The sequence below is a fragment of the Heterocephalus glaber genome, unplaced genomic scaffold, assembly GCF_053883595.1.
Source record: "Heterocephalus glaber isolate CG9 unplaced genomic scaffold, H.glaber_assembly_v1.0 deba00000347, whole genome shotgun sequence".
Classification (NCBI taxonomy): domain Eukaryota; kingdom Metazoa; phylum Chordata; class Mammalia; order Rodentia; family Bathyergidae; genus Heterocephalus; species Heterocephalus glaber.
This window is the reverse complement of record NW_028258143.1, coordinates 50,186,936-50,214,487: the sequence shown is the minus strand read 5'-3', so window position 1 is coordinate 50,214,487 and position 27,552 is coordinate 50,186,936. Positions and strand designations below refer to the sequence as shown.

Here is a 27,552-nt window from a genome sequence, read left to right as displayed (position 1 = left end):
CATGCCACCCTGCCTTGGAACCAGCCAACTATGGACTGAAACCCCTACAAACCATGAGCCAAAATAAACCTTTCCTCCTTAGAGTTGTGGGTGTCAGGTATTGTGTTTCGGTGATGAGAAAGTCACTAAGATGGGGCTGTTAACACTAAAAGAGCTGTCCTCTGCCAATTTATGATTTCTATATGAAATGAGCAAGAATTCTCAGCATATTGGTAAGGATCTAAGAAGGCTTCTCCTTTAGAAGGGACCTGCCCCTTTAGAAGCCCTTGAAAAAGAGGGAAGATAATGGTGACAGTCCTCAGCAATGGAGAAGCAGCACACAAACTGGCCCATGTCTGACTTTTCATCTTAAGTGTGGCTAAGAATCCATGCTAGCCAGTAACATGAGGTCCCTGATAAGTACTAAAGAGACATTAGGATGGGGCCCTGTAACCTAAGGCTTCTCACAGTCTAGGTCAGGAGCAATGCTTGCTAGTGCAAAACTAATGACTGCAGATGAAAGAGGAGTCAAGAGAACAGGGGGGAAAGAAGAGAGGACCTTTGATGCCAGGAGGAGTTGCCCTCTCTTCATCCTGTAGACACCTGTAACGTAAGGAAAAGGTGGCTTAGGAAGACTAAACTGGTTGGGATGTCTAAAGGGGAAATATGAGTCGGAAAGCCAGAGACTGGAAAAGGCGTCTGCACTGCCTAGGACTAGAGGTGGGTGGGGAGATGAAAACAATGGAAAGATTCAAGAATGGTTACGGTTGACTTTAAGACACAAATTCTACCAGAACATTACAATTCAATTGAAAACAGTTTCTATACTTTACAACTCACCAGGTAGCCAAACTACACAGGGTAAAGTCATTAAAGCATATTCATTTGATGACAGGAACCAAGTTCTGTTCCCAGTTATGTGCCTCTTTTTTTTTTCCAAAAAGGTACCTACCAACCAGGGTCTGGTTTGTTGCTTGGGGAAACCGACTTTCCTCATCCAAAAGTGCAAGCAGGCCCAGGGGTTTCTGGAGGAACATGTCCAGGAGTGGGCGATTGTCGTCGTACTCCACAGGGATGGTGTCGATCCCCTCATTCTGATACTCCATCTGGAGGGAAACGGAGCGAGCGTGACTCTCTCCAGCCTGAAGCTGACCTCCCTATCCCCAGGACACTTTGGCCTGGACTTCCTGGGTCTGCAAACCTTGGATGTGTGTGGAAAAGAGGCTGTGTTTTCTGTACATAGTAGAGGGATCAGCTGTGTATCGTGCTGCTGAAGCTGGGTGTTTATGTGGGACTTCTTGGGGGCCTCCAATAGGTAGCTCAAGCGAGCAAAAGCAGTCTCCTAAACAGACCTGGGAACTCATAATTTAGAAACCGATGCAGGAAAGGAGAGACGTGAAAAAAATTATTTTGGTGGCAAATATACCTTACACCAGGAAGAAAGCAGACATTTATATTCTCCAGGGAATCATTTAGGGAAAGAAAACTGCAGCTGGAAGGAACTTGGATAGAAACAAGGTAGAATTTTGTGCAAGGTGATGAGGGAGGATTGTGCTCCAGATTTCTCCAGCTCCCATGATAAAACCAGGACTGACTCAGTGTCTTTGCCTTTATCTAGTTGCTGTATACAGTTTGTGTGTCTTTACCACTACATTAAAACAACTATCCCTGCACCCACAGGGCTTGGTTGGAATGTCAGTTGTTACGTCTCTTTCACATAAAAGACTTGGGGTTTATGTAAGGGTTAGGGTGGTGTGAGCTGTGCTGCTGCAGGAGAAAGGCCTCTAGCGCTTGGTCCCCCAGCTTTTCAACATCCTGCATTGACCACTGGGCCCACATGGGCAAGGCCTTCATTTCTAGAAATCCAAGATCATGTCTTGCTCCCTCTTGGACATGCCATCCAGTCCCTGGGCAGTCTGGTACAAAGGACAGGGGAGACAGGCATGACCCACACAGGTGCTAAGATCTCATATCCTGAATTCAGCATCATCTTGTGTCATTTTGGATATCATCATAGACATGTTGAGTTAAAGTAGAAGAGAATGAAGCATTTTGAGCAATACGCATGAAAGAATGAGTCTCAAAGCAAGATTTAAAGAATTGGCATGTCACCAGCTCCACTCAAGTGAGGAAATATACCATTTCTCAGAAATTAAGACTTTTTTTTTCAGAGTAAATTTAGACTGGTTGTTTATTTATTTATTTATTTTCCCTTTTTTGAGGTACCGGGGATTGAACTCAGGACCTTGCACTTTTGAGGCAGGTGCAGCACCACTGAGCTAAATCCCCAGCCCTGGTTGTTTATTTTTGACAAGACCATCTCACCAGTGGTTTTCCTATAGTCTCTCTCTCTCTTTTTTCTTTGTACTGAAGATTAAGCCTTTGCACTGAGCTATAGCCCCAGTCCTTTTTATTTCTTTTATTTTTTTATTTTGATACACAGACCCTCTAGGTCACTAAGTTCCCCAAGCTGGGCTCAAACTTGTAATTCTCCTGCCTTGGCCTCCCAGAGTGCTGGGATCACAAGCATGCAGCACTATAGCAGGTTCCTCAAGTCTTTTACCTGTTAGTCTAAATGACAGGGTTTTCACTTCAAATTTCGGGCAGCTTAGAGACACCCTTCCCCGTCAGGTTCAGTAACTTCAGATTTCACTCTTACCTGCTCAAGAGCAAACACGTGCTGATTGAAATAGTACTGGATTTGCTCATTGGCGATGTTTATGCAGAGCTGCTCAAAGGAATTTCTCTGAAAATTCTCAAACCCAAAAATATCCAAGATCCCCACATTCATTCCACGGTCTGCACTACTGCATGGGAAAGATGAACACAAATTTTTAGGGGAAGAATCATCCATCCCAAGATGATAACACATGTGCCCGAGAATGTCCATCAACTCAGGTGTGAAAGGCACGCCCTACCACCTCCAAGGCAAGAGTTTGTGTCTTACAGAATTTGTTCCTTGGGTATTTTAAATATGTATATTGAACAGTAGGATCCTTTAAAACCTTACTTTGGAGCTCCTATACAGAATACATGAAGGGGCTATCACTTCTGCACTCTCCCATCTACCTACCCACAAAGCTTAACTGGGGCAGCACTCCGTTTAGAATTGTGACATCACTCCCCTGCCCGCCCCCCCCCCCCCGCCCCCATGTAGGAAACCACTAAGGCTTAGGGGGAAAAGTAGTTAATAATGTAAGATACTATGATTTAAAACTTTTCACAAAATGTCTCACTTGATTCTAAAATCACCATGAGGAGGACATTTTATCCTCCTTTTGCAGATGGGAAATGTGTGACTCAGAGCATGCAGCTGATTAAGCTGTAGAGCTTGGGGTGGACCTGGTTTGTCCAGCTCCCAGCTGAGCCTACTCTCTTAAATGCTCTGCTTGAATGGCTTCATCAATCACTCGCCTCTCAGGTATTAAACACTTCAGCTCTCCTGGATCCTCAGGAGTCTTTTAAAGGAGAAAGCCTGAGAGCTGTGCTAAAGAAAACCCCAGGGAGGATCAAACGCTCCCTCTTATAAACCTTCAGAGACAGTGGGTTGAAGACAGGCCTCCTGAAACCCATGCTTCCCTGGGGAACTTGCCATATGCTTCTGTCTGGCTGCAGGAGTGTGTTGATGCGATTCACAATCCAGCTGAAGAGTCTCCCGTACAGGGCTTTGGACATGGCGTCCCGGACATCGGCTGCTCTGTCCACAGTGTTGGCACGGACGATGGTTTCACCCCTGGTGACCACACAGTGGGAGGTGAGGGCCTCCTGCAGCTCCTCTGGGCTGATGCAGAGAACAAAAGCAGCTGGAACAAAAAAATAAGGACGACAGTATGGAAAGTGGCCAACCCTTCATTCTGTTGTTCAACCAACATTTATTTAACATCTACTATGTTCCAAGTTCTGTCCTAGGCACTTCAAGTCAAGATAAACAAGCAAAGGCCTTAACCCCATGAAGCTCCCAAACTGATCTGAAGGCTCTTCATAGGTGTTTGGTGAAAAAAGAGTTGGAGGGGTGGCCTTCTATCAAGTAAGTTGGAGCAATAGCTACAGACAAGATTCTTCTCTTAGTCATGAAGTACAGTGCATTAATATATTGAAGGTCCTACAAAGTGCAGCAGTTTGATTCCATTCTTGGTAGAAAATTAATGTGATTCAGGTTAGGCAAGAGTTAGCCAGAGAGCTGGGCTCATACAGAGTCCTGTTCTTATTCAGGAGAGGACCCAGTCAATGAGGATAACTGAGTAATTTTGATTCAGCTCATTAACAGGAGGGAATACCTTCTGCTTTGCCAACCTTGTTCTTCATTAGGAGGGGGGATTCCTGGTTGTAAGATACAAAATTTAATTGTCACCTCATGTAGAATAATTAATCTTTTAGTTCACTGCAGAACAAAGAGCTACAATGATGATTTTTTTAAAGTGCTGCAGTTTAACCCAGAAAGGTTTTTACCCTATTTAAATCAGTTTCCTTTTTATAACTAAGAATTCTCATTCTTTGTGCCACCATAATAATGGTTGAAACTTTAAGAATAAATAGGTGTCTGCTTCCTCTGCAGCCAATTCTAAGTCAGTGAACTCAACCACCTATATTTTTTTTTTTCAAAAATGTGCAGAGGATTCTCAACAGCAGCCAAGGTTGAGAACCACTGCCCAGAGTTTCCTGCCATGGAGTTCTTTTCTGCAGAACCCCCATTTGCAGCTTGTGGAAGCAACACCAATAGGCCACAGGGACTTCTAGGAAATATTAGTGAAAACATCCAGAGCCAATACAGGGATCAGCAAGAGCTGCATTATATGTTACAGATTCTTCAAAAACTACCAAAGTGAAAGAAACATGTATGTGTACTTTGGCAACACAATACTCAAACATAAAATAATTACCATTTTCCAAAGCTTCTGAATTGGGCACCTCACTCTTATCAGTTTGGTGTTGAGAGGAAATAGCTGCAAACTCAATGTTCCCGATGTTCAAAATCCCAGCCAGAATTCTGTACACTGAGTGCACTTCCTGAAAAGGACACCAAGAACCATGTTTGAAGGTCATTGCCAATGAAACCAACCAGGGACTAGCACTGTGGCATAAACTGCTAGTTGTCCACTAAGTCCATTGGCTCCTATTTTCTGGACACACACAAATTTCCCAACATCCTTTGCACTCAAGGGTGCTATGTAACTAAATTTTTTTTTTTTTTTTTGGTACCTGGGATTGAACTCAGGACCTTGGGCTTGTGAGGCAGGCGTGGTGCCACTGAGCTAAATCCCTGACCTCTGTGTAACTAAATTTTAACAATGGTTCAAGCAGAAGAATGTGGGTTTCTTGGGCCAGGGATTTAGCTCAGTGGTGGCGCATCTGCCTCACAAGTGCAAGGTCCTGAGTTTGATCCCCAGTACCAAGAAAAAAAAACAAGAATGTGGGTCTCTTCTAGCTCAGGCCCTATGGGAGCAACCAGGCCTCCTTGTTTTCAGGAGCCCAGCCTCCAGCATGCCACTGACAAGGGTTTCAGACCAATGGTGGACACAAGGAGTGAAGAGGGAGCCCGTTGTGCTCTCTTTGGCAGCACATGTGCTAAAAAAGAGGAAACTTATCTTCTTTGTTCTTATACCATTTTTTAGCCTTTTGCCCTAATACCAGCTCCCAATTTTTTTAAAAGCAAGAGAAGAGGCCTGGGGATTTAGCTCAGTGGTTCCGCCACCTGCCTTGCAAACACAAGATCCCAAGTTTGATCCCTGGTACAAAAAAAAAGGCAGGAGAAGAGATTCCCCCACCCTGGCTCTCTCTCTCCCCTTTCCCCTCTCTGCCTTCCTCCTTCCCTTCCTCCCTCCCTCAGTGATACTGAGGACTGAGTCGAGTGTCTTCACACTGAGGTACATCCCCAGCCCTTTTTATTTTTTATTTTGAGACAGGGTCTTGCTAAGTTGCCATGCTGGGCTTGAACTTCCCATTCTTGTGCATCAGCTTCATGGAGTGTTGGAATTCCAGGCATGTGCCGCTATACCTCGGTCCTTCATCTCTTTGGAGTATAGCTTTTATGAAATATTTGGGAGGGCATACACTGATGGACGGCTAGAACATCTCAAATCTACATGATGAATCTGGGTTATGAATGAAGTCAGGAAATATTTTGAAAGGCTCACTAGAAATTGTCTGTGATATAATAAGAAATACATATATTTGGCTTTTGTCCCCAGCTCCTGACACAAGAGCTTCTAAAATCCTTGTAATTGTCTGGGTGATAAGAGTCTTGTTCCTGGTAACAAGTGCCTTTCAACCACTCCTGAGTTTATGCTAATAAGGTGGCTCAAACTGGGCCTCTAGATAGATGAGTAGGGGTGGGGAAGCCACCTGGTTGAGAAACCAATCATGTAACTAGAGGGCTGAAATTTTCATCCCCCCACCAAATTCTGGGCAGGGGAGAGGGAATAGAGGTTGAGCTAGTCACCAATAGCCAGTAATCAATCATCATGCACATGTAATGGAGCCTCCATAACAATCACTAACCAATGGGATACAGGGGTTTCCCAGGTTGGTGACCACTGGGGGCTGAAGGGAGGGTGGTGTGCCCAGAGGGATGGAGGCTCAGAGCCCCTGCTGCCCTATGCAGTCTTTCCTTGTGGTTATTTCTTAGTTATATCCTTTATAATAAATCTGTAACTGTAAGTAGCAAGCCTTCTTGAGTTCTGTGAGCCATTATACAAATTATCAAATCCAGAAAGTGGGTCATGGTAACCCCCGATTTATAATGCATCGGTAAGAAGTACAGGAGGCCTGAGACTCGCACCTGATGTTGGAGAGGGTCAGGCTTGTGGGACTGAGCCCTTACTGTGGGATCTGATGCTAACTCCAGGTAGAGAGAATTGCACTGAGTTGTAGGATGCTGAGCTGGTACCAGAGAGTTAGCTGTTGGGGTAAGAGGATCCACATATTTGGTGAGAAAATTGTGAACAAAAGCAATTCAGCTTAACTAAGTCTTATTTTTATATTGAAAGTTGAATATACAAGCAGTATTAATGCTTTAAAAACAAAATTTATTAGTTTTTAAAAATATACACGTTCTGAGTTGGGTGTGGTGGTGCACAACTGTAACTACACTCGGGAGGCTCAGGCAGGAGGATCCCAAGTTCAAGGCCCCCTGGGAAATTTAGGAAGACACTGTCTCAAAAATAAAATAAAAAGGGGTGGGGGTGTAGCTCAATGGTAGAGCACTTGCTTAGTGTATATGAACTCCTCGGTTCAATCTCTAGTAGAGAAAAAAAAAGTTATATTTTCCATCTGTGAAACAATGAAATATCTAGCCAGGGAGTTTCTGCATTATGCTTATAGAGAAAAATACTTCCACGAAAAATACTTTGGCAGGTTATTTGATTTAGTGCTATACACAGCAGCAAACTAATAGGAGGTGTCATTAGACCACTGATAAAGTATTGCATCCAAATTGAGCCTTCCTTAAACATTACTCAGCAAAGCCAAGGAACACAGGCAGGAATAGTGACACCTACTGGACACCTGCTAATACTACAAAGACAAATGAGAATTCTAAGTGGGGCTTCTACTGTAGATACTGTTCTTCCAGCTTCTAAATTAAAGGCAAGATGTCATGTTTCTGACTTCAAGAATCACTGTTTAATCACACAACTTAAAACTGGCTAAGGAGAACATTTACCAAATGAGTTTTCTGAGACTTGCCTGGATTTAACATGACAGCACCTCATTACCCTGATCAATATGGCGCGAGCCTTGCTGAATGCATCACGCTACTCTTCACAGAGGCAGATCCCACAGAAAGGATGAAACAGATATTGCCTAGGAGTGAGTTCTGTACCTGGTGCATCTATCTCCAGTTACCTCTGGAGGGCATCCGAAACTTTCCACACTCGGGGGAAAATGCACTTCCTCTGATTAAAACACACACAGCCCCTTCATGTATTACAGTACAAGCCATGAAATCTCTCAAAATAAGGGTTCTAAGTATTTTGCCACTGGGAGCCTCCAGGAAAAAAATGGTTGTTAAAGACCAGGCCTATGAGACTAGCATCTCACCTTGTTGCTTCTCTAGCAACATCTTCTTCAACATAATGCCCAGCCCACCAACAAAAGTGGAAAACTAAACTGAGGACCTTGAGGAAAAACTTTTACATTCAAATATAGTGTGAATCACTGAAGCTAAAGGCAGCATGGGGCTCCTTCCTTGGTTCTGTGCGGGGAAGTAGAGAGATGATATTCAACACCTCCTCATCAAGAGTTATTAGCCTTCATGCACTCCCCATGCTACATTTCTGGGCTACTCCCCAACATGATTCTTTAGCCCTACCATGAATAAATCACTTCTTCCTTTCTGATGCATGAACCTACATGCACCACTCTGTTCACTTCAAAACACCACCTACAGTAATGGTACAGCTCAGTCTGTTGCATGTCCATCTGTAGGATGACTCCTCCCTCCCCCAAACCTCTTTTTTTTTTTTTTTTTTTTTTTTTTTGGTACCAGGGATCAAACTCAGGTCCTTGAGCTTGCTCAGCAGGCAACGAAACCACTGAGCTAAATCTCTGGCCCCTCCCCGAAACCTCTTGATCAAATTTCTCTTCATTTCTCACTATAGCCTGAGGAAGCCTTTTCACTTCCTTATTATGCATCTTCAACTATGGATCCTTTTCTGGAGTCTCTGCATTTCCTATAGAATCTTTCAGTGTTGCTGTCTCTTTTCATTTCCTATCAGCTTCAAACTTTCTATATAAAATGAAATAAACTCATTCAGAATAAGAAATATTATCCAGAAGACTGACAAGTCTCTGTTTGGGTCCTATCAGTCCACTGTTGATGAGTACAAATGCAGTCTCCTCACCAGTCAGCCAAAGATGGGGGAGACTTTCTCCACCAAAGCCCACCCAAGATGCATGGCTTGATTCTTTTCTCTTTCTTGGAGGCAATTTCTTTCTGGTGTAGGCATTTCCTAGGTAGTGTTGAGGCCAAGTTGAAAGTTAAAAAGATCCTGGGCTAATTTACTGAAATTCTTCCTGGCCTGGTTTGCAGGCATCTCAGGTCATTCTCTCCCTTCGACTCTCTAGGAGTTTACCTCCTCTTCCAGTCTCACTATGCCTCCTCTCCTGTATGGAGGTCTCCAGTCTTACACTAGTTCTGCCCTAAGCACTGCATTAGGACCAACTGAAGGTGTTCTCACCAGGAGCCCTATTCTAGCCCCTCATTTGCCCCTCCACAGAGGTTCCCAACGTTTGACATCTTAAAAGTCAGTGGTACTGAGCACAGTGACACACACCTGTAATATCAGCCATTTGGGAGGCCAACCTGGGCTACTTAGTGGGACCCTACCTCAAAAAGTAAAATAAAAAGCACTGGGGATGTAGCTCAATGATAGAGCTGGGTTCAACCCCACTGTATTAAAAAAAGTTAATGGTATCTGCATCCATGGATCTGCAGTATATGTCCAATCTTGACCATCACGTAGATCATTTACCAAAAAGGTCTTTTCCGTCTTTTTCCTATTAGATTTTTATTTTTATTAGTACAGGTTTTCAGTACACAATGACTACCACATGTATATAACACATCTTCTCTTTTTCAACCCCTTCCCCTCTCCTCCTATCCCCTTCTCTATCTCTTGGTACCCTTTCCCTTTGTGAAAAACATCTACTCGCTGTTTTCTATTATCTGTCTTTTATTTTGCCCATTAATTACTTATGCTTTGGATTTCTCATATAAGAGAAATCATGTGATATTTAAGCTCATATGTCTGATTTATTTCACTTAATATTATGATCTTAAGGTGCACCCACTTTCCTACAAATGACTCAGATTTATCCTTCTTTATAGTACAGTAGCACTTCATTGTGTAGTTTTTATATAGTATCAAATAGTGTGTAAGTCATTTGAAACTTGACTTATTTGATATACAAGTCCTATATCTGCAAGACAAGTACAATATTAAACAAAATCAGTATGGTTTGACTCTAGACATAGAAACTGAAAAATACTGATCTTCACAAGAGGATTTTGGTATAATTCCTTGAGCCTCTCAAAAGGAACCATAATCATTAGTGGAAGTCTCCATCACCAGGGAATTTTCTTTATAACAGACTCAGAGTTAAGTATTGCTTTAGATACTTTTGGCTGTTGTCTTGGAATTAAAATTATCCTCCTGAGTCCATACTAAAGTTTGCTACTCATAGTTTTGCTGGAAATTTGAGAAAAATCCTTTAAGTTTGAGAAAAACTTAAAGGATTCCTGCAGAGAACTAAGATCTTCTAAGAAAGGGCAGGAAGAGTAAATTTTGATTGAACTGACCAGTTCATTTAAGCTCTGTGTAGAAATGTCTGCCAGAAAAGTTTAAGAGAAAGTTCCGTTACATCAGCCATTTGGCATCTACTGCCTGACTTCAACCAAAGCTTTCTGAATTTAGTCACATTCCTGCGAGTTTATTTATTTGTTTGTTTATCTCCTCCTTTTTTTTTTCCAGTACCAGGGATCGAACTCAGGACCTTGCGCTTGCTACATCCCTGGCATCCTCTGAGTTTATAAACACAAAGTGAACTGAGTTAATTTAGTAAAACAGGTTGTCTGCAGAGAAATAAGCACAAAATGTTGGATCAGAAAGACAAGATCCAGACTCTTTGTTCCATTTCCAAGGTTGCTAACCGACATAAGTTGGTTTATTTTCAGTATGAATTAAGGTGGGACACAGTGAAGATAGCCACATAGACATACCATAAGCTCTGGTTAGCCATTAAACAGTCCAGACCAGGTGCAAATGAATCTTCACCAACCTTTTCATTTCTTTCCTTTCATGTTCATTTGTGCAGTCACTCACTCATTTATTCTGTACTTTTTTCCCCACAGGGGCTAGGGGTAGCTTATTTCAAAGACATATACTTAATATATTTAATTTCTTTGTTTTTGATTTTATCTTAAAATGCATAGTATCTGTTTTATTAATACTAGCAGTGTATTTTTATGATTATAATAGCACTACTGTATGCTTCCTTCTAGAGCTTGGTCCTATCTCTTCACAGCATTCTATAACCATCTTTGTTTTCATTGAAAGCAAAATACCATCACCCTTGTGGGCTAACTTTACTATGGTTCTCCTGCCCTATGAAGGAAGCACACCCTGAACACTTTGGCATGACCCATGTAACGTTTAATGGCTCTATTGCTATCCTTACCATGCTTTGACTCTTCTGGTGACACATTTGATAAAAACCAGCTCTGTAAGTTAATAACCATAAAGGTCTTTTTAACAGTGCTGGAACCTGTTTAATTGCTCTTCTCTAAGGAGCCAAGGGAAATATATTTCTATTTTTATCTGACCTTTGGGATTTTCCACTGTCTGTCAGTTTAAAATCTGTGGGAGGCCAACAGGGAAAAGTCACAGCTGGCTAGAAAAAAGAAAGGTATTATTATGACTAAAACCAACCATGATGCGGAGTGAAAGGCTAGCCAAACTCTTTGGATTACAGAAGCAATTCTTTATCCGGAGTGGCTGTCCCAAGGTAACTGGAGTGTTTTTAATCTAATCCCTTAAGATTTAACACTTTTACTTACCTTCTAATCATTCACCCCCTTTGTTGGAAAAGCAAAAGAAACTATATATTTTGCAAAACTGATGGCATGAAGCCCAGAAACTATGACATAATGTATCACAGAATAGTATGTGAGCCTAGGGTTGTAAATATTGTCTGTCACCACAAGCATATATTTAATAGCCTGTATCTAGTGCGATGAAGGTAGTATAATATTTAGAGCTATAGCTAATGATGTGCAATTGTGTGCCATGAAGAAGGACGTGACGGCATGAAAGTTGAAGGGTTCAATTCATTTGTCTTGGTGTACAAAGAGCTACTTGTATAAAATATTTCTATGGCTTGGACATAACCTACAGAATTCTGTACTCCTATACATAGTTCACTTTATGGATTGAAACCCAATTCGGAGAAGGACAGTATTTTCGGGTGTTTGTAATTACAGTCATAGTGAATTGATAATAATGTTAGTTCATGATCCCTACAGCAGCACTGCTACTCTATGTTCACCTGGGCACCTTGCTACAATGTGCATTCTGCTTTCAGTCATTCTTGGATGGACCTGAGAGTCTGCATTTTGAACAAGCTTTCAGGCAATGATAAAACTTCTGGTCTTTGGACCACATTTTGTTTTGTTTTGCTTTGTTTTTGGTACCAGGGATCAAACTCCAGACCTTGTGCTTGGGAGGCAGGCGCTGGAACCACTGAGCTAAATCCCCAGCCCTGGACCACATTTTGAATAGCAAAACCTTATTACAGAACCAACAAGGCATTTGAAAAGTACATATCCACTAGCCTCTGGAAGGCTGAGGCAGGAGAATGGCAAATTCAAGTCTCAATTAACCTGTCTCAAAATGAAAAAAAGGAGGTAGGGGCTGGGGACGTAGCTCACTGTGAAGGCTCTGGGTTCAATCCCCAGTATCACCAAATTCCTCCAAGGTAGAATATCCACATCTTCACTCACATTCACTTAAGAATATTAATATATGAATTTCTTTCCCTCTTGACAATCACTTACCTTCTCAGTGAACCCGATAATCCTGAAGCAATGCTGAATTGCTTCAAATTGTCTTCTATAAGACTCCTTGGAAGTTATATCGTGCATGACTCTCCCGGTGCCATCAGCTATGTACCTGTCACCAAACACAATGACCACTGACTTGGAAATAGCACCTCAAATGCCAGAACAGGTGCCATCTGGGCTCCTCTTCTACAGTCTGATACTGGACGGACAATAGTGCACATGGCTGAATAAAATAGGTGCAGTCAAGTTTTTGAACAATCTACAAAATCCAAATGGTGAAATGTGGTTCCTGCCATCTCATCCTCCATATTTAAGCTAAATACACTATGAGTTTCCAGTTAGGAAACCAGCTCCATTTTTCCTCTCAATTTGTCAACTGCTAATTGCACATTCATTTGAAATTAAGAAGCAAAACTACTGACACTTACCTAGGAGGCTTTTCCTCAGGAAGTCTGAATTCAGAAAGTTTCCGTTGGTGAGAAAGACCAGCATAAATATAGTAAAATATGTGAAAGTTTTTCTCTCCCCTGAGGAAAGAAAGAAGAGACTTTATTAATACTATCTTCTGGGTTGCCCCACTTTGAAGTAATTTATATCATTTCCTTTCTGTGCAAAAATATTATTCCATAGAAAATTTGTACTTTCAAGCAATTAAATATGCTTCATCCCAACTATAGAATAGTAATAGTGATACAATTCATATAATAATCATCACAATTTACATTATTAAACACACTTATCTTTACTGTGAACAGAAGGAGGTTTTACAGAATGGAACTGGTAACAGCTCAGGTTACATATATTAGAGACCCTTTCATCCCAGCCGCTACACCCAGCACCTGTGCTGCATGCCTCTGTTTATAGCTCCTGCTGCTTCAGAGACTATGAGGAAAGACATGAGCCAAGTCATCTAATGTCCTGGAGCCCCAGGCAGGAAGTGACTTGCAGGATGTCTAGCAGGCGAGGGAGGGGAATTGGTCCATAACTGAGGTCTGCGATTTCCCACCTCAGTATGCTTTCAGGGACCAAAGTGTTATCCCTCAGTCTCCTTAGTCTCCTGCTTCTACCTCTTGTAGGCCACCCTGCCCAGTTTCCTTCCAGATAGGTTCTTTCAGATAAGTGCCTGGTCTGTGTGACAGTGTTAGCTTCTGACAGTTGAACAGTAATTTTTTTACTATCTATGGCTGTATCCCATAACATCATATGGTGTCCCTCAAATGTATGCAATAAAATTTATTTTAAAAAAATAAAGATTAGTAAAAAATACATTTTTAGTTGAGTGAACAAATGTGTGAGAAATGGCAGGAAAGTGTAAACCCCTCTCTCTAATCTTTTCACTCATTTGTCAATTGTTCCTACCTGTCTCCACTGTGTGAAGACACTGTTAATGCATGGTAGGGGAAGATGCTTAGGCTTTGTTTTTGTCTGGCAGTGCTGGGAATGCAAGCCAGGTCCTCAAATATGAGAGACAAGTTCTCTACCACTGAGCCACACTCTGGCACTTGGGTTCCTAAGCCAGACCTGGGCCTGTGGAGTCTGCATGCCAAGTAGCCCCAGACTACTCATCCACCTCTCCCTCTCTGCTCTACCACCTTATCCAGGCCACAGTATTCTCATATATATCATATGTATTCATCTTCTCTCTCTCTCTCTCTCTCTCTCTCTCTCTCTCTCTCTCTCTCCTCTCTGCTGGCCCACTGAAGCTATGTTAGTGTCTCCAAATGTATGTTGGGTTTAGTGACTCCCATGTCCCACATCTCCATGTCCTTAGAAAAAGGTCTGAAATCCTCGGCCTGGCTCCAAAGCTCTGTATGATCTGGTCTCAGTCTCATCTATGCCACTCCTTCACTCCTCACTTCTGTTCCACCTTGTTGGCTGACTTACAGTGATCCTTGGCTCTCAGATGAAACATCTCCTACCCAGGAAGCCTCTCTTTCCTCCTGCACTAGGTCATGGCTCTCCCCTTCTCCTCTTTCACTTTCCTAGCACCTTACCTTGCTTCCTGGCACTTAACACATTTTCACTACATTTCATTTATTCCTTTAACACAGTAATCCTCCCATCTCTCCTCAGCCACCACAATCCAAGCTCCATGAACCCAGGAACCTTGTCTACTTTGTTTCCTCTTGCAACCCCAGCATATGGCAGGTACTGAATAATGCATGGCTATGTATGTATGGAGCCATGCTCCCGAGGAACTCTGGTGTCCTGCAGTAACACATAATAGGACAAGTGGCTTACACTCTGACAGAGTGTGCCATACCAGGCGTTCTTATGAGTGAGTTTATATACATGAACTCACTGATCCTATGACACACCCATGAAGTCAGCACTGGTTGCATCTCCATTTCACATATGAGGCACAGAAAGAGTTTGTGACATGCCCGAGGTCACACAGTGTCACAGCCAGTATGTGAACCCACAGAAAGTCTATGCTTTACCTATCAATGTACTGCTCTCCTTAAAACAGAATACTTTTGTTTTTCCTCTCTTCATTTAGGAAAAATTAACGTTGAATATTCTCAGTGATTTTTTTATAGATAGGTTCAATTTTAAGAGATTCAATGATTTTTTAAAAGTATCTGGAAGACTATTAAATTCTACCTGATCAACCATCTCAGATGAAACAAGCATGTCTATTCCAAACGCACTTCTGCCCCTAACGCTTTGTACTCTGCCCTGTAACATCTTTTAGATAAAAGCACACCACTGGTCCTTTGTTTAAATAATTCCTTGCTCTTGGGGATCCTGGAGATAGGGGTAGGGAGAATACTAAAGAACAAGGATGCAAACGGAACCATGGAAATTCCCAAAGCCTCCAAGTTTATAATGCAGAGCAAAAACAGAGTGATAAAGCAGTACACTCACACTGCCTGTTTAATGACTCTGGATTTTTCAAGGAGATATTCAGAGATTTTTGCCCCCATCACAGCTCCAGTTGGTGTAAACATCATTTCGAGGTATTTTCCAAAACGGCTCGAGTTGTCATTGATTGCAGTACATGCATTCCCAAAGGCCTCCACCAGGGAGTTGACTTGTAGAATTTTCTCTCGCAAGGTCTGATTGTTGGCCTGTGCCAAACAGAGAACAGACGAGAGATGCCTATGAAAGGTGACCCCAGGGCCGGGGATTTAGCTCAGTGGTTTCGCCGCCTGCTGTGCAAGCGCAGGACCCAAGTTTGATCCTGGGCACCAAAAAACAAAAAGAAAAAAAAGGTGACCCCAGCAAAAATGCTAGGTACTCCCCACCTTGCCATCAATGTTCACAGTGCCCTTTTCCTTCTCTATTTGGGGAAATTGGCAATTAACTGCCAGCCTCATTTTCTCAAATGAGCAACTCACCAGGTGTGTATGAATCAGATTCAGCTAGATCAGAGCAGCAATTTCTAAATCTTGCTGCACTTCATTTGAAATCCTTGACAGGTAAAATGCTAAATAGTTTAGAAAGAATTTTAAATGGAGAAATCTCATAACTTTCTCAGTCATCCATTATCATCTCCCACAAACCTCATCTATAAATTGTATTCCTTAAATTCTTTCTTGATCACGTAGTACACTAATTCTGAGTAGAAGTAACTACTAGATTGATTTTCCACTCATTTCTTCACTGTTAATTTTTCCATTTTTCCAGCCCCTCAATCACCATAGCAGCTCTGCCTGATCCTATCCGTAGTGTTTAACTACTCTCACTACTTAATGGCTAAATGTTTCTATTACAGTGAAAACATGAAAAATTAATTGGTAACAATCTAGTAAATTCGTGCTGGCATTATTTTCCTTACTATGTGAAATAAGGATGGCATGCTGACATCTGAAGAGGTCTAGCTATCAGGAGGTGAACATAAAAAAGATAAAATGTTTTTATGTAACTTCTAATAAAAAACGGTACTTCCATCATTTATAAAATATGCAGTTGCTCTGCAGGAACTTCTAGCCAGGTTACACAAAATAGGTAGGTCAATACCTTTCCCAAGAAAGTCAGATGCTGAACAATCAGGTGGGCACTTTCCGTCTTCCCTGAGCCGCTTTCTCCGCTGATAACAATGCACTGACGCAGGAAACAGAGTGTCAATGAAGAGTTCTTGGCACAGAAATCACTGGGTGTTCATCTATGGTTTTCATAGCCTCTACTGGACACCTTACTTTTTCACTGAGCAGGAAATCTATCCCAGGACTCTTTCCATTTCAGTACACAGAGAACTTCTTCATTCCCTGGTACAGCTGTTCTTGCTCCAATGTACAGTTGTACCATAACCTATTTACTGATGGATACTTGAATTTTTTCTTTTGCCAAACAATATTGCAATGACTAATGCTATACATAGGTGGTTACTTTTATATGCAGGTACATTATATATAGATCATTATATTTATATGCATGTTCATTTTAGAATAAATTCCAAGAAGTGGGGATGTTAGATCAAAAGGTAAATATATTTGTAAATTTAACAAGTACTACCCAATTGCTTTGCTAAGAACTCTACCAATACATATTCTCTTATCCCTCACCAACAGAATATGTTGGATTTTTTCCATCTGATAGGTAAAAAATGGTATCTCAGTGCAGCTTTAATCTGCATTTTAAAAATTATGAATGAGGGTAAACACCCTTCCACATACTTGAGGTCATTCATATTTTCTTTTTTTGTGTGTGGCTAATCCCTATCCTTTGCCTGTTCTTTATTGTATGGTTGACATTTTTTATCGTTCATTTCTAGGAGCTCTTTATACATAAAGGAAATTATTAGATCAGATATAGTAAAAAATTACATATTTGGTTTTTGTCCCTAGCTCCTGATAAAAAGCTCCTAAAATCCTTGCAATGTCCTGAGTGTTGGGGATAATAGCAGCATCTTTTGTTATTCACAAGGAACTCCTTTCAATCACACCTCGGTTCATGGCTAATGAGGTAGTTCAAGGCAGGAGCCCTAGACTGCTTTGACATGGGAACTGGTCACCAGAAAGACCAAACAGGTGATGAGAAGGTGAGAACCTTCAGCCCCACCTCCAAGCCTCAAGGAGGGGAAAGAAGTTGGAGATTAAGTTATAAAAACTCTTGAACAATGACATTCAATGAACAGCCAAGGTGATGAGGAAGGAGGGAATGAGGGAGGCTGGGAGGGAGTATGCCCAGAGGAGGATGGAAACTGCATGGACCATACTTGCCCCCGTACACCTTACTCTGTGCATCTCTCCCATGTGGCAGTTCTGAGTTGTACCCTTTACAATAAACCAGTAAACATAAGTTAATTGTTTCCCTGAGTTTTGTGAGCTGCTTTAGTGAATCAGCAAGCCTGAATGGGGTCGTGGGAATCCCTGAATTTGTAGTTGGCTTGGCAAAAGGGTGGGAAGCCTGGCTACTCCATGTGTGACTGGCAGCTGAGGTGGGCAGTCTTGCAAGACTGAGCACTTAAATTGTGGGGTCCGTGCTAGCTCCAGATAATTAGTGTCAGAAGTGAACTGAACTACAGGAGACCAGTTGTTGTCAGAGACTTGGAGAATTGCTTAGTGTCAGAAAATATACAATGTTGGGTGTCCAGAAAAAGGACAACACAGTGGGGCAATTTCTCAACTTGAAAACCACATCTTCTCTCTCCATTTACTTCTTTTCTGTGAAACCTATCAGTGTTTCATAAGTGCCTGAGATGAGTAAGAATCTGGAGAAGACACATTTCTAACCTACAGTGAATCCAAGTATTCTATTTTGCAACTTGCATTGTTATAATTTTATTTATACTTCACCCCAAAATTTGGATTTCATAGATCTCAGGAAATATACACACAGTGAATCTCTCATAAAATTTACTCACCAAATTAGATTGCCTGTGTTGCAAATAAGATATAGAAAATAAATCTATTGATATCAAAGGTAGGATGCCACCACCATGAACTGGAAGTCTAGCAAGTTAAAATGTGTAAGTAAAGTTTGTGTTTCACTAACATTGAGTTTGAAGTTTATTCAGTCTGACCTAACCCATCCTTTCTCAGCAGGTAACTGGTGTGGTGCTAGATCACTACTAACACAAGTATAAAATTTCATATATAAAGACCAAGTCATGAAAATTCTGAGACAGTTGTTAATGGGAAGGAATTTCATTTATACCATTCAGCATCCAGCTTTTATTACAGTCATTGCCATATAATCAGGTCATGTTTGCTCTATGTTCTCATTATATTCATATTAGAAATATCTTATTACATTTCATGAGAGCAAGTGAGTCCTTTTGATGTTTCTTGAAAAGGGGTTTCTTCCACTCCTGCTACTATGGCTTTATCAGTTTTCTGGGTGCTTGGAGCTGCAATTTCATTTCCCATTTCCTTGGGCAATTGGGACAGAAAGGTTTCAAGAAGCGTTAGAAGTTGAAGAGGAAGATGAAAGATGTCTTACAGGTGACTTGGCAGGAAAGGAAGGTGAGTCCCTACCTGGTCTTTGCTGAAAGTAACCAAGCACTGGTAAGCAGCATCTGCTGATGCAAATATGTGGGGGGGATTTGAGGCACGTCTCACTCCATGATAAAGCCTGGAAAACTGAAGGAAAAAATAACTAATTTAAAGGAAGATTCTAATTCCCCACTAGATCATCTAAAGCTCTCACTATCTATTGCCCAGGAAACGAAAGTTTGTCACTTGATAGGGGACTTGTGGGCTCAGTAATGCTGTCTGGAGTCTGCTGGCCAGAGTTCAAATTGCAGTTCTGCATTTATTGGCTGGTGCAAGGGTGCTAACTTCTCTATGTTAAGTCTCCTTGTCTGCCAGATCGGCTTAATAACGGTCCCTGTCTCACAGAGTTGTGAGAAGTGACATAATCCAATGCCGGGGGCCAGGGATTTAGCTCAGTGGTTCTGGCGCCTGCCTCGAAAGCGCAAGGTCCCAAGTTTGATCCCAGGTACCAAAAAAAAAAAAAAAAAACCAACACATAATCCAGTGCCTGGCATATAGTAAACACTCAATAATTTTAGGTATTATTATTGCACCTTGCTTTAAAAAGTTACTCCCCAAAGGTAAAAAAACCTCCATTTGTTTTGCATTATTATATGTAGCTTGGGGTATACACCCTTAGGGCGATGTGGTTTTATTAACACATCTTCACTTGCCCATGTGATTCTTTTTCCAGTACTGCAGATGGAATCCAGGGCTGTGTGGATGCTAGGCAAGCGCTCTACCACTGAGCTGCACCCCCAGCCCAGCCCTTGTGATTTTTAATTTTCCATTGATGAGCAATATGCTCCTAAAGTCTCCCTTACCTGCGGGGAATATATGCTTAGATTCTGGAAGGGGTTTAAAGCTATTAGGATGTCTCCAACATATGTGTAAATCAGCAAGTCTGCATAACGTTTCTGCAACTGATGAATAATTGTATCCTAAGGAGAGGATAAATGGTACAGAGAGTAAACATTACACTCAATCAAGGCAGTTTCTAAAAACAAGGAATTTATTCTTACAAGAACATTTTTCTCTAAAAGATTAAAGTGTCCATTTAAATCATACAGTGATCCTAATGTTCTGAATCACTGAAATGATTCATATATTTTACTTGAAAGAATTAAGACTAGAAATACGGGGCTGGGGATTTAGCTCAGTGGCATGGTGCCTGCCTAGCATGCACAAGGTCCTGAGTTCAATCCCCGGTTCAAAAAAAAAAAAAAAAGAATAAAAATATGTTGGAAGAATTGGGACATTGAGATATCCAACAAAGATTTTACTTGTTATTGGGAAAAATGTTCTATTTAGAATATAAGAGGCCATTCTTAACATAAAGCGCAGAAAAAGATAGCAATTTCATTTCTCAAAATGTTGCACTTAAAATCCATGAAGAATCTGAATTGCAACATTTTGATATTACATGTTAGTGATGGAAGTGCTAAAGTTAGAGGTCCCCAGAGTTAGACTCAGCAAAAGCAGGTCCAGTGCAATTAAAGGCTCCATTAACCATGCATATGTTAAAGAGGGATATTACAGTTTTCAGATTTAGAATGCAAGTATATAACTTCATTACTTGCTAAGTGTAGCTTCTCTTTATGAAAAACAACTATCTTAATAGTTAACTGAAATTTTTATTAAACAGAAATTAATTTCAGCAGATAGAATCCATCATAAAGGCCTATGATAAAAAAAAGCTTTCTTAGAAAAATCCAAATCCTTTCTCTTCATTCCAGGGACTATAAATGAACGTAATACAGGATCACAGGTTCAGTAACCAAGTGTACCCAGAATTTCCCATGGCTATACCATTAAAATTTTCAAATGACCTTAAAAGAACATGGCCTACAACAGAAAGGTCAGACTATTTATGTGAAACAAAAGCCGTCAATGAGAACTGTCTATTAAATATTCAGCACCTCATCCAGGACCTCTAGATTAACTAAATCATCCTCAAGGCAGTATTTTTCAGCATCTTCCACATGATAGGGTCTTCTGGTATGCATCCTTTCATGCCTAGAAATGTATCAAGAGAGTATTAGCATTCAGGCAGTAAATGATGTGTGGTGACTCATTCACAGTCTTGTCCCATGATGCATTCAGAGACCTCAGAGACAGTAAGGGCAAGCCCAGTCCGGATGCCCAAGCCCTTCCTTGTTGAGCCATCAGAGAAGCCAACTCTATCGTGCGAGGCTCTTTTCTGCTATAGTGAGAAGCATTACCAATTAGGTCCACCTATCATATATATTTTTGTTTCTTCAGTTTCACCCATAGCCCTTCTAGGAGTATATATACCCTACATTTTCTCTGCTCAGTGTGATGCAAGATTACTGTCTCCTCGTGTGCAATATTTCAGATAAAAGAGACCAAGTCATAAAAATTTTGAGCCCTTAATAGGCAGAAATTTCACTGATGTCATTCTGCACCCTGTTTTTATTACAGGCATAGAATTTTTGCTGGGGTAGATGTGTAAGCGCCTTCCTTCCCTTGCTATCCCCTTGCCCAATCTGCCAGCCTCACTCCAAATTTTCTGAGATATTTTAAAGCTACAGCAAACTCCTGAGATAATAAATACCAAAGAACTGGTCACTGTTCACATCTTATCTTATTTGTTCATATGAATTCCCTTTGTGACTTCTGTCTCATCCCATTTCTCTCATGAGGTGACCACTATTTGGTGTCCTTCTAGTCTATTTCGAAATGCTGGCCAAATATATGAGCAAGACATAGGTCCTGTAGATTTAATTAGAAAAATTATAAAGGAAAAAATATGAGAAGAGGAAAAAAATGGAAACAAGGTCTTTGCAAATAGGGAAGGGTGGAGGGGGTGAAGGGAGGGCAAGGGAAGGGGAAAAAAAATAAGAACCAAGAGACTCATGTAATGGTACAAGACCCCAGTGAGGAACGTAACTGTATTGTATACCTAAAATGTACCGATAAACTTAATGGGGGGAAAAATTATATTATACTCTAGGTTTCATTCAAACTTACTCTTTTTTCATCTAGCATTATGATTTTTCAAACTGTCAGTCACCTTAACACTGGATAATATCTCATCACATAAATATATGCCAACCTATTTGCCCATTCTTATGTTGGTCAACATTTAAGCTTATTCCATTTCTTTTGGTTCTACAAAGAATATAGCACTCACAATCTTGATACACATCTTTTTGGGTATAAATGTGGGATTTTTCTTGGGGGTGGGGCATTGCTCACCAGATATTTTAAAAATTTGGTTGGTAGTAACAATAAGCCATCTGCTACAGTATACCAAAAACTAGCTCTTTCAAGCAGAACATTAATTCAAGCTCAAAGTAGGCCTTCCTTTAATACCCTTCATAAATGTCACTACTCAATGTGGTGTTGGGGAAAAGCACTGATCTAGAAGGTAAGAGCTCTGGGTTCTAGTCTCAGACTTGTAAGTAATGTGGTGTGGGATACTCAGCAAATCCTCCTACAGCCAGTATCCTAATTTTCTGATCTATAAATAGACTCACCCATGACTGGTCTATCTATCCCAAAGGTGGTTGATAGCATATATAGATATACAAATGCAGGACTGGAAAAGTGCACCAAGTCCTATGATTACATCCTTGTCAAAATCTGGAATCAAGAATTTGTGTTAACTCCACACATTACTCAAAATACCATTAATTAAACAAAATTATATGTAAGATATCCTCTCCTGTACTGTAAGTTTACTAGGAGAGAAGCATTACAGCTGAGTTCTTCCCTGTCACCTTGTATGCCCACCTTCATCATGGCTTAATAGGATATCAACCTCTGACAGGCCCAGAGGCTGGTTCTGCCTCCATCTTTTTCAGTGAGTACCATATAGAAGTCATGGAATCTTGATATACACCTACCCCCTTGCTACATGTAGTTCGCAGAAGCAGGCAGAAAGAAAGATGCAATTTCATCAGTTCTACATATTGAGTCTTGAGCTTATAACACAATGGAAAGAGCCAAACATTGGCTTTTTTCTCTTTCAAGTCTATTAAATTAAATCTTCCTTCCCCTTCTCTATATTGATGAATTTGAAGAGGGGAGACTGCAAACATATTATTAGTCATTTCCTGTACTGGGACTAGTTTTGCTGCTAATTCATATAAAGGGCCCAGATAGAATGCAGCTTAATTTTATTTAATAAAATAAAATTTATAATGTTGGTATTTTTGTCTTTTTAAAAAATCTTTTTTGTTTTTTGTTTAGGGGGCCATTTTTGTTTATTTGCTTGTGTTTTTTTTAGTTTTGTTTTTGAGACAGGGTCTCAAATGTAGTTCAGGGTGGCCTTGAACTTACTATGTAACCCAGGCTGTCCCTGGGTCGGCAGCAATTCTCCTGCCTCAGCCTGCCAAGTACTGGGATTACAGGTGTGCACCACCATGCCTGGTATAACCTAAGCATTTTTAAATTATCAAACAGAACAATTTATTCATTGGTGTCTTTGTATATTGATGATGTCAAAGAGAAATTAAACTTGTCTGAAATATAGATTTTTCACTATAATTCAGAGCAGCTCCCTACTTCTAGCTAATCATTTCACTAGATAAAAGGGCAGAAAGGTGAATATTTCTGCTCAAAACCCCTACACATAAATCTAAGCTTTTTTTTTAGTTTGAAGTTAATCATCTAGCAAAATTACACAAAGGTTTAATGCTCTTTAATAAAATCATTCTCATCATATGAAGTTCAGCTAGTTTATCTCCTTCCTAAATTTATGTCTTATAATTGTGTGAAATAAGCTACGAGTTGGAGGTTATTCCACATTTTCATTTGACAAAGAAAGTCAAGAATTAAAACTTTGTCAGAAGATCTGGCTCCTGTCAAGATGGAATAAGCATCTTCATTTGCTTCTCCACCCAGTGAAACTAAACACCTTGGACAGATAGCAAGAAGCAGCTGTCTCAGGACTCTGAGTGCGTAATGGTAACAGGTAGATTGGGGAAGGAAACAAGAATTCAAAGTGCCACTGGATCCATGGTGTGCTTCTCAGACACTCTGACTGGGACTCAAATGTCATCTAAAGCACACCGTGAAATGTCCAGCTTCCTGTTGGATAATATTCTCAGAGCCAACTAAAAGGGAAGCAGTGCAGGGGCAGACCTGCACTGCAGCCTCACAAATAAACACACTTTCAGTGTAGACACACATAGCCCAAAGTCACCAGGTTGGGAATGAGTGTCTTTAAGCCTGTAGCAGATTGTCCATATGCTGCAGCAATCTGTCTCCCTGTAGCACAAATATAGCCTCCAGGGCTGGGGATGTAGCTCAGTGGAGCAGTGCCTGCATAGCAAGTAGGTCCTGAGTTCGATCCCTGGTACTGGGGAAAAAAATCATAAAAAGATAAATATAGCCTCCAAGAATCATGTGGATGCTGTCTGGAGGTCTGAATTTGATTCTCACAACAGTTTGCCCCAGTCATATTTTATAAACAAACAAGCAAAACCCACCAGCTTTAAAAAAATTTTATCTACTGTTATTAGCAGTTCGTGACCTCTTCCCCTGTTTATGGCTGATGAAATTACTTATTATTTACTACAAAAATTGAAGTTCATAATCTAGAAGCTTATGTATATACAAGATCTTTCCATTCTGATAAAGATCATTCCACTTTCCCAACCAGAAAACATCTGTATGTGTATATATCCCTTTCTGTCTACCCCAATTAATACTCCTCTGAAACTGCAGTCTGACTTACTTTCCTTTGGCTATGGGGTTTGGAGAGCTTACTGAAGAGAAACATTATTGATTCCAATTTCTGCCTCTTTTAAAAACATTATCTTAGACTTTAGATATACTTGTAAAAACTGTTACATTGTTTTATATTTCTCTATAGCTAAAATTAGAGAAAATAAATTTGGCTTAAATTTTTTCAATTTCCTTGCTTTAAATGATCGTCACTACCGGTAGTAATTCCAATCTCAAATTTTCTTCAAATTCACATGCTCCACCTAGTGCCTTACTTGAGAATAGCATTTACTACCGATTTTCGCTGGAAAAATTCCTTGTCTCATGTGAAAATTACTCAAAAGTACTTGGGTGAACATTCTAAAGATTAGAGACACGGAGGGAGGAAGGAAGGAAGGAGAGAGGAAGGGAGGGAGGGGGAGATAGAGAGAGAGAGATTGTTACATTAAGAAGATATGGTATTATAGTTTTAATAGCTCAAAGACATCTTCAAATTCCAGGAAAGTCTATACTGACTTTTTCTAGATTTTCTGTTGTGCTCATGAGGCTCTATGTATGTGAGCTGCCACACCTTGATTCTCAAACAAGTGGAGTTTTGGAAAAAAAAATGAGGCTCTGAGGGGAAGATTTGCTGCAGACTGCTACCGAGAGTTTGAGTTTGGTATGGGAGTGAGAGTGGGGTGCAGACCAAGGTTAGTCTTAGGTTCCAGGAATCAGGAAAAGGAGGAGCTGGGGTCTGAGTCCGTGGCTCAAGTAGGAATGAGGTAGCAATGGGGGGAAGTCTGCAACATCAAGTCCAAGGAAGTGAGTGGAGAGCAAGAACAAGACCCGCGGAGCGGGTGATTCAGAGGTGGGGACTTCAGGTTCCCCAGCGCAACAGTGGGCATACAAGGGGCGGTCAAGAGATACAGTGTGCACTTAAATTTTTGAAAAAGTTATTGTAGCAAAGGACACATTGCCATTAATCCCTCTCAAAATACTCTCTCTTATCTCAAACACACTTTTCCCATTATTCTTGCTACTTTCTGAAGCAGTTCTGGAAGTGTCTTTATGAGGTACAATCAAAAATATCATGAATTTTGCTGCTAAGTGCCATCCAACAGAAAGGCAGGCTTGAAAAATCATTGCAGAGGGCCGGGGATTTAGCTCAGAGGTTTCGCCACCTGCTGCGCAAGCTCAAGGACCAGAGTTCGATCCCCAGTACCAAAAAAAACAACAACAAAAAACCATTGCAGAGTGTCCTCGTCCACCCTGTTCTCAGGGTGTGGCATCTTGTGATTTCTGGCTCTTCTTCAAAATCAAAATTACCATAAAGGTAAACACTTTGAAATGATTCAGTATATCAAGGCAGATATAATAGCACAACTAAAAAACACTCATGAAGGATGACTCCCAGAACTGCTTCAGAAAGTGGCAAGAACAATGAGATAAGTGTATTCAAAGTGAGGGGGAGGATGTTAAGGGGGACCGAGGGCAATGTGGCTTTTCCTGAAATAAATTTCAAAAATTTAAATATTCACTGTACTTTTCTATCACACTTTGTAGATAAGGTAGCATATAGGGCTTTCTCGGATTGTCTTTGGCCCAGCTCATGTATGGGAAAGGAGCTTTAGGGAACACCAAACTGCTTCAAATACCGGAAGAACAGTTCTCATGGAATAATTCCTAAAGATTGCTGCTTTTGCTACAGTTTCAGCTCTATACCTATATTGCAGAGAAAACATTTCTGTGTGATGTTCATCAACGGCCCATCATGGGGCCTGCCATCTTCTTTGAGTCACTGGTCCTATGAATTGTTTTGCGGAAATATGACTCCTCATTCCTTTAGCTTCTTCCTATTGGTCCACTTTGCCTCTAAAAGTGGAGATTCCCACATAGGTAGGAACAACCAGGGTGACTGGAGCTCACTCTCCTCCTCCCCCCACTAGGATGGAGAACTAGTGACAGAAAGAGGTGCTGTAACCCACTGCTCAAAAAGGGGAGGGAAAACAAACTCTTAGCCCAGCACTTACAAGCCATATGCTACTGAAAGTTTGCTCTCACACGATGGCCTTTTAGACAGTCATCCTGTGGCAGGACTATTGTGCAGATCATGTTGGCCTCTGCTCCTCCAGGACCAGATCAGAGCCCTCCTCTCCATTCTGGGGTGGAACTGGAAGGATTAGAGAATAACAGTCCTACCAGATTCCAGACACAAAAGGAAGTAATATCTATGCGGGTAGAGGGGAAAAGAGTGATAAAGAAGAGAGGAAATAAGGGAGAGGGTCAGGGTCAAGAGTGGTGGCCCTCAAGACTTTAAGACAAAGGGCTCTGTGAGCTGTGGACAGAGCTCAGGACCATTCTCTCATCACTACAGGCAATGACTCCACACGATTAGGAACCAGAACTGAGAATGCAGTGCTGTGATGACACCACAGTCAGTGAGGTTGCACACTTCCTCCAAATCATTGTTTCCATCTCAAGATATCCTTGGAAAACAGGGCCAATGAAAACAAAACTGTTATCTGACTATGGCTATATAATACAGGATGAGGAAAACAATGACAGACCATCTATGTGTGACTCTATTCTTTGAGAGTCAAATATGGACAGAGGTGCTATTTGAAGACCTCTAACTACTTGAGCTATATCCTGATGCCTAATTTAATGTTCTATCTCCCAAACAAACATTACACTACATAGATTTAAAAATAGAAGAATTGTTGGCACAGAAATTATTACAGTAACTTTCTGTTTTTCATCTGAGCATAGTTTTGGCCAGAATTCCAGTAAATCTGAATCTTATCATCACAGTGAACAGCATTTGATAACACTTATTCTAGGCAGCAAGAGTTGGTGAAACAGCAAAAAAATAAATATAAATTCATTCATTCCCTCAGTAATAGACAGACAGATAAAGGTAGC

The 27,552-nt window shown here is 40.9% G+C and overlaps 1 protein-coding gene across 1 annotated transcript in view; it reads right to left on the bottom strand.

Moving 5' to 3' along the window:
* Myo3b (myosin IIIB) overlaps nucleotides 1–27,552 on the bottom strand; it is a 405,667-nt gene that overhangs the window by 209,886 nt on the left and 168,229 nt on the right. The window contains exons 10-20 of the mRNA XM_087200133.1: nucleotides 20,874–20,970; nucleotides 19,779–19,895; nucleotides 18,958–19,062; nucleotides 16,499–16,582; nucleotides 15,404–15,606; nucleotides 12,964–13,062; nucleotides 12,530–12,644; nucleotides 4,860–4,986; nucleotides 3,572–3,782; nucleotides 2,639–2,786; nucleotides 932–1,085 (exon numbers count right to left, since the gene is read on the bottom strand). Coding sequence (XP_087056259.1) covers nucleotides 932–1,085; nucleotides 2,639–2,786; nucleotides 3,572–3,782; nucleotides 4,860–4,986; nucleotides 12,530–12,644; nucleotides 12,964–13,062; nucleotides 15,404–15,606; nucleotides 16,499–16,582; nucleotides 18,958–19,062; nucleotides 19,779–19,895; nucleotides 20,874–20,970 — 1,460 coding nt within the window. The remainder of the gene's footprint in view (nucleotides 1–931; nucleotides 1,086–2,638; nucleotides 2,787–3,571; nucleotides 3,783–4,859; nucleotides 4,987–12,529; nucleotides 12,645–12,963; nucleotides 13,063–15,403; nucleotides 15,607–16,498; nucleotides 16,583–18,957; nucleotides 19,063–19,778; nucleotides 19,896–20,873; nucleotides 20,971–27,552) is intronic.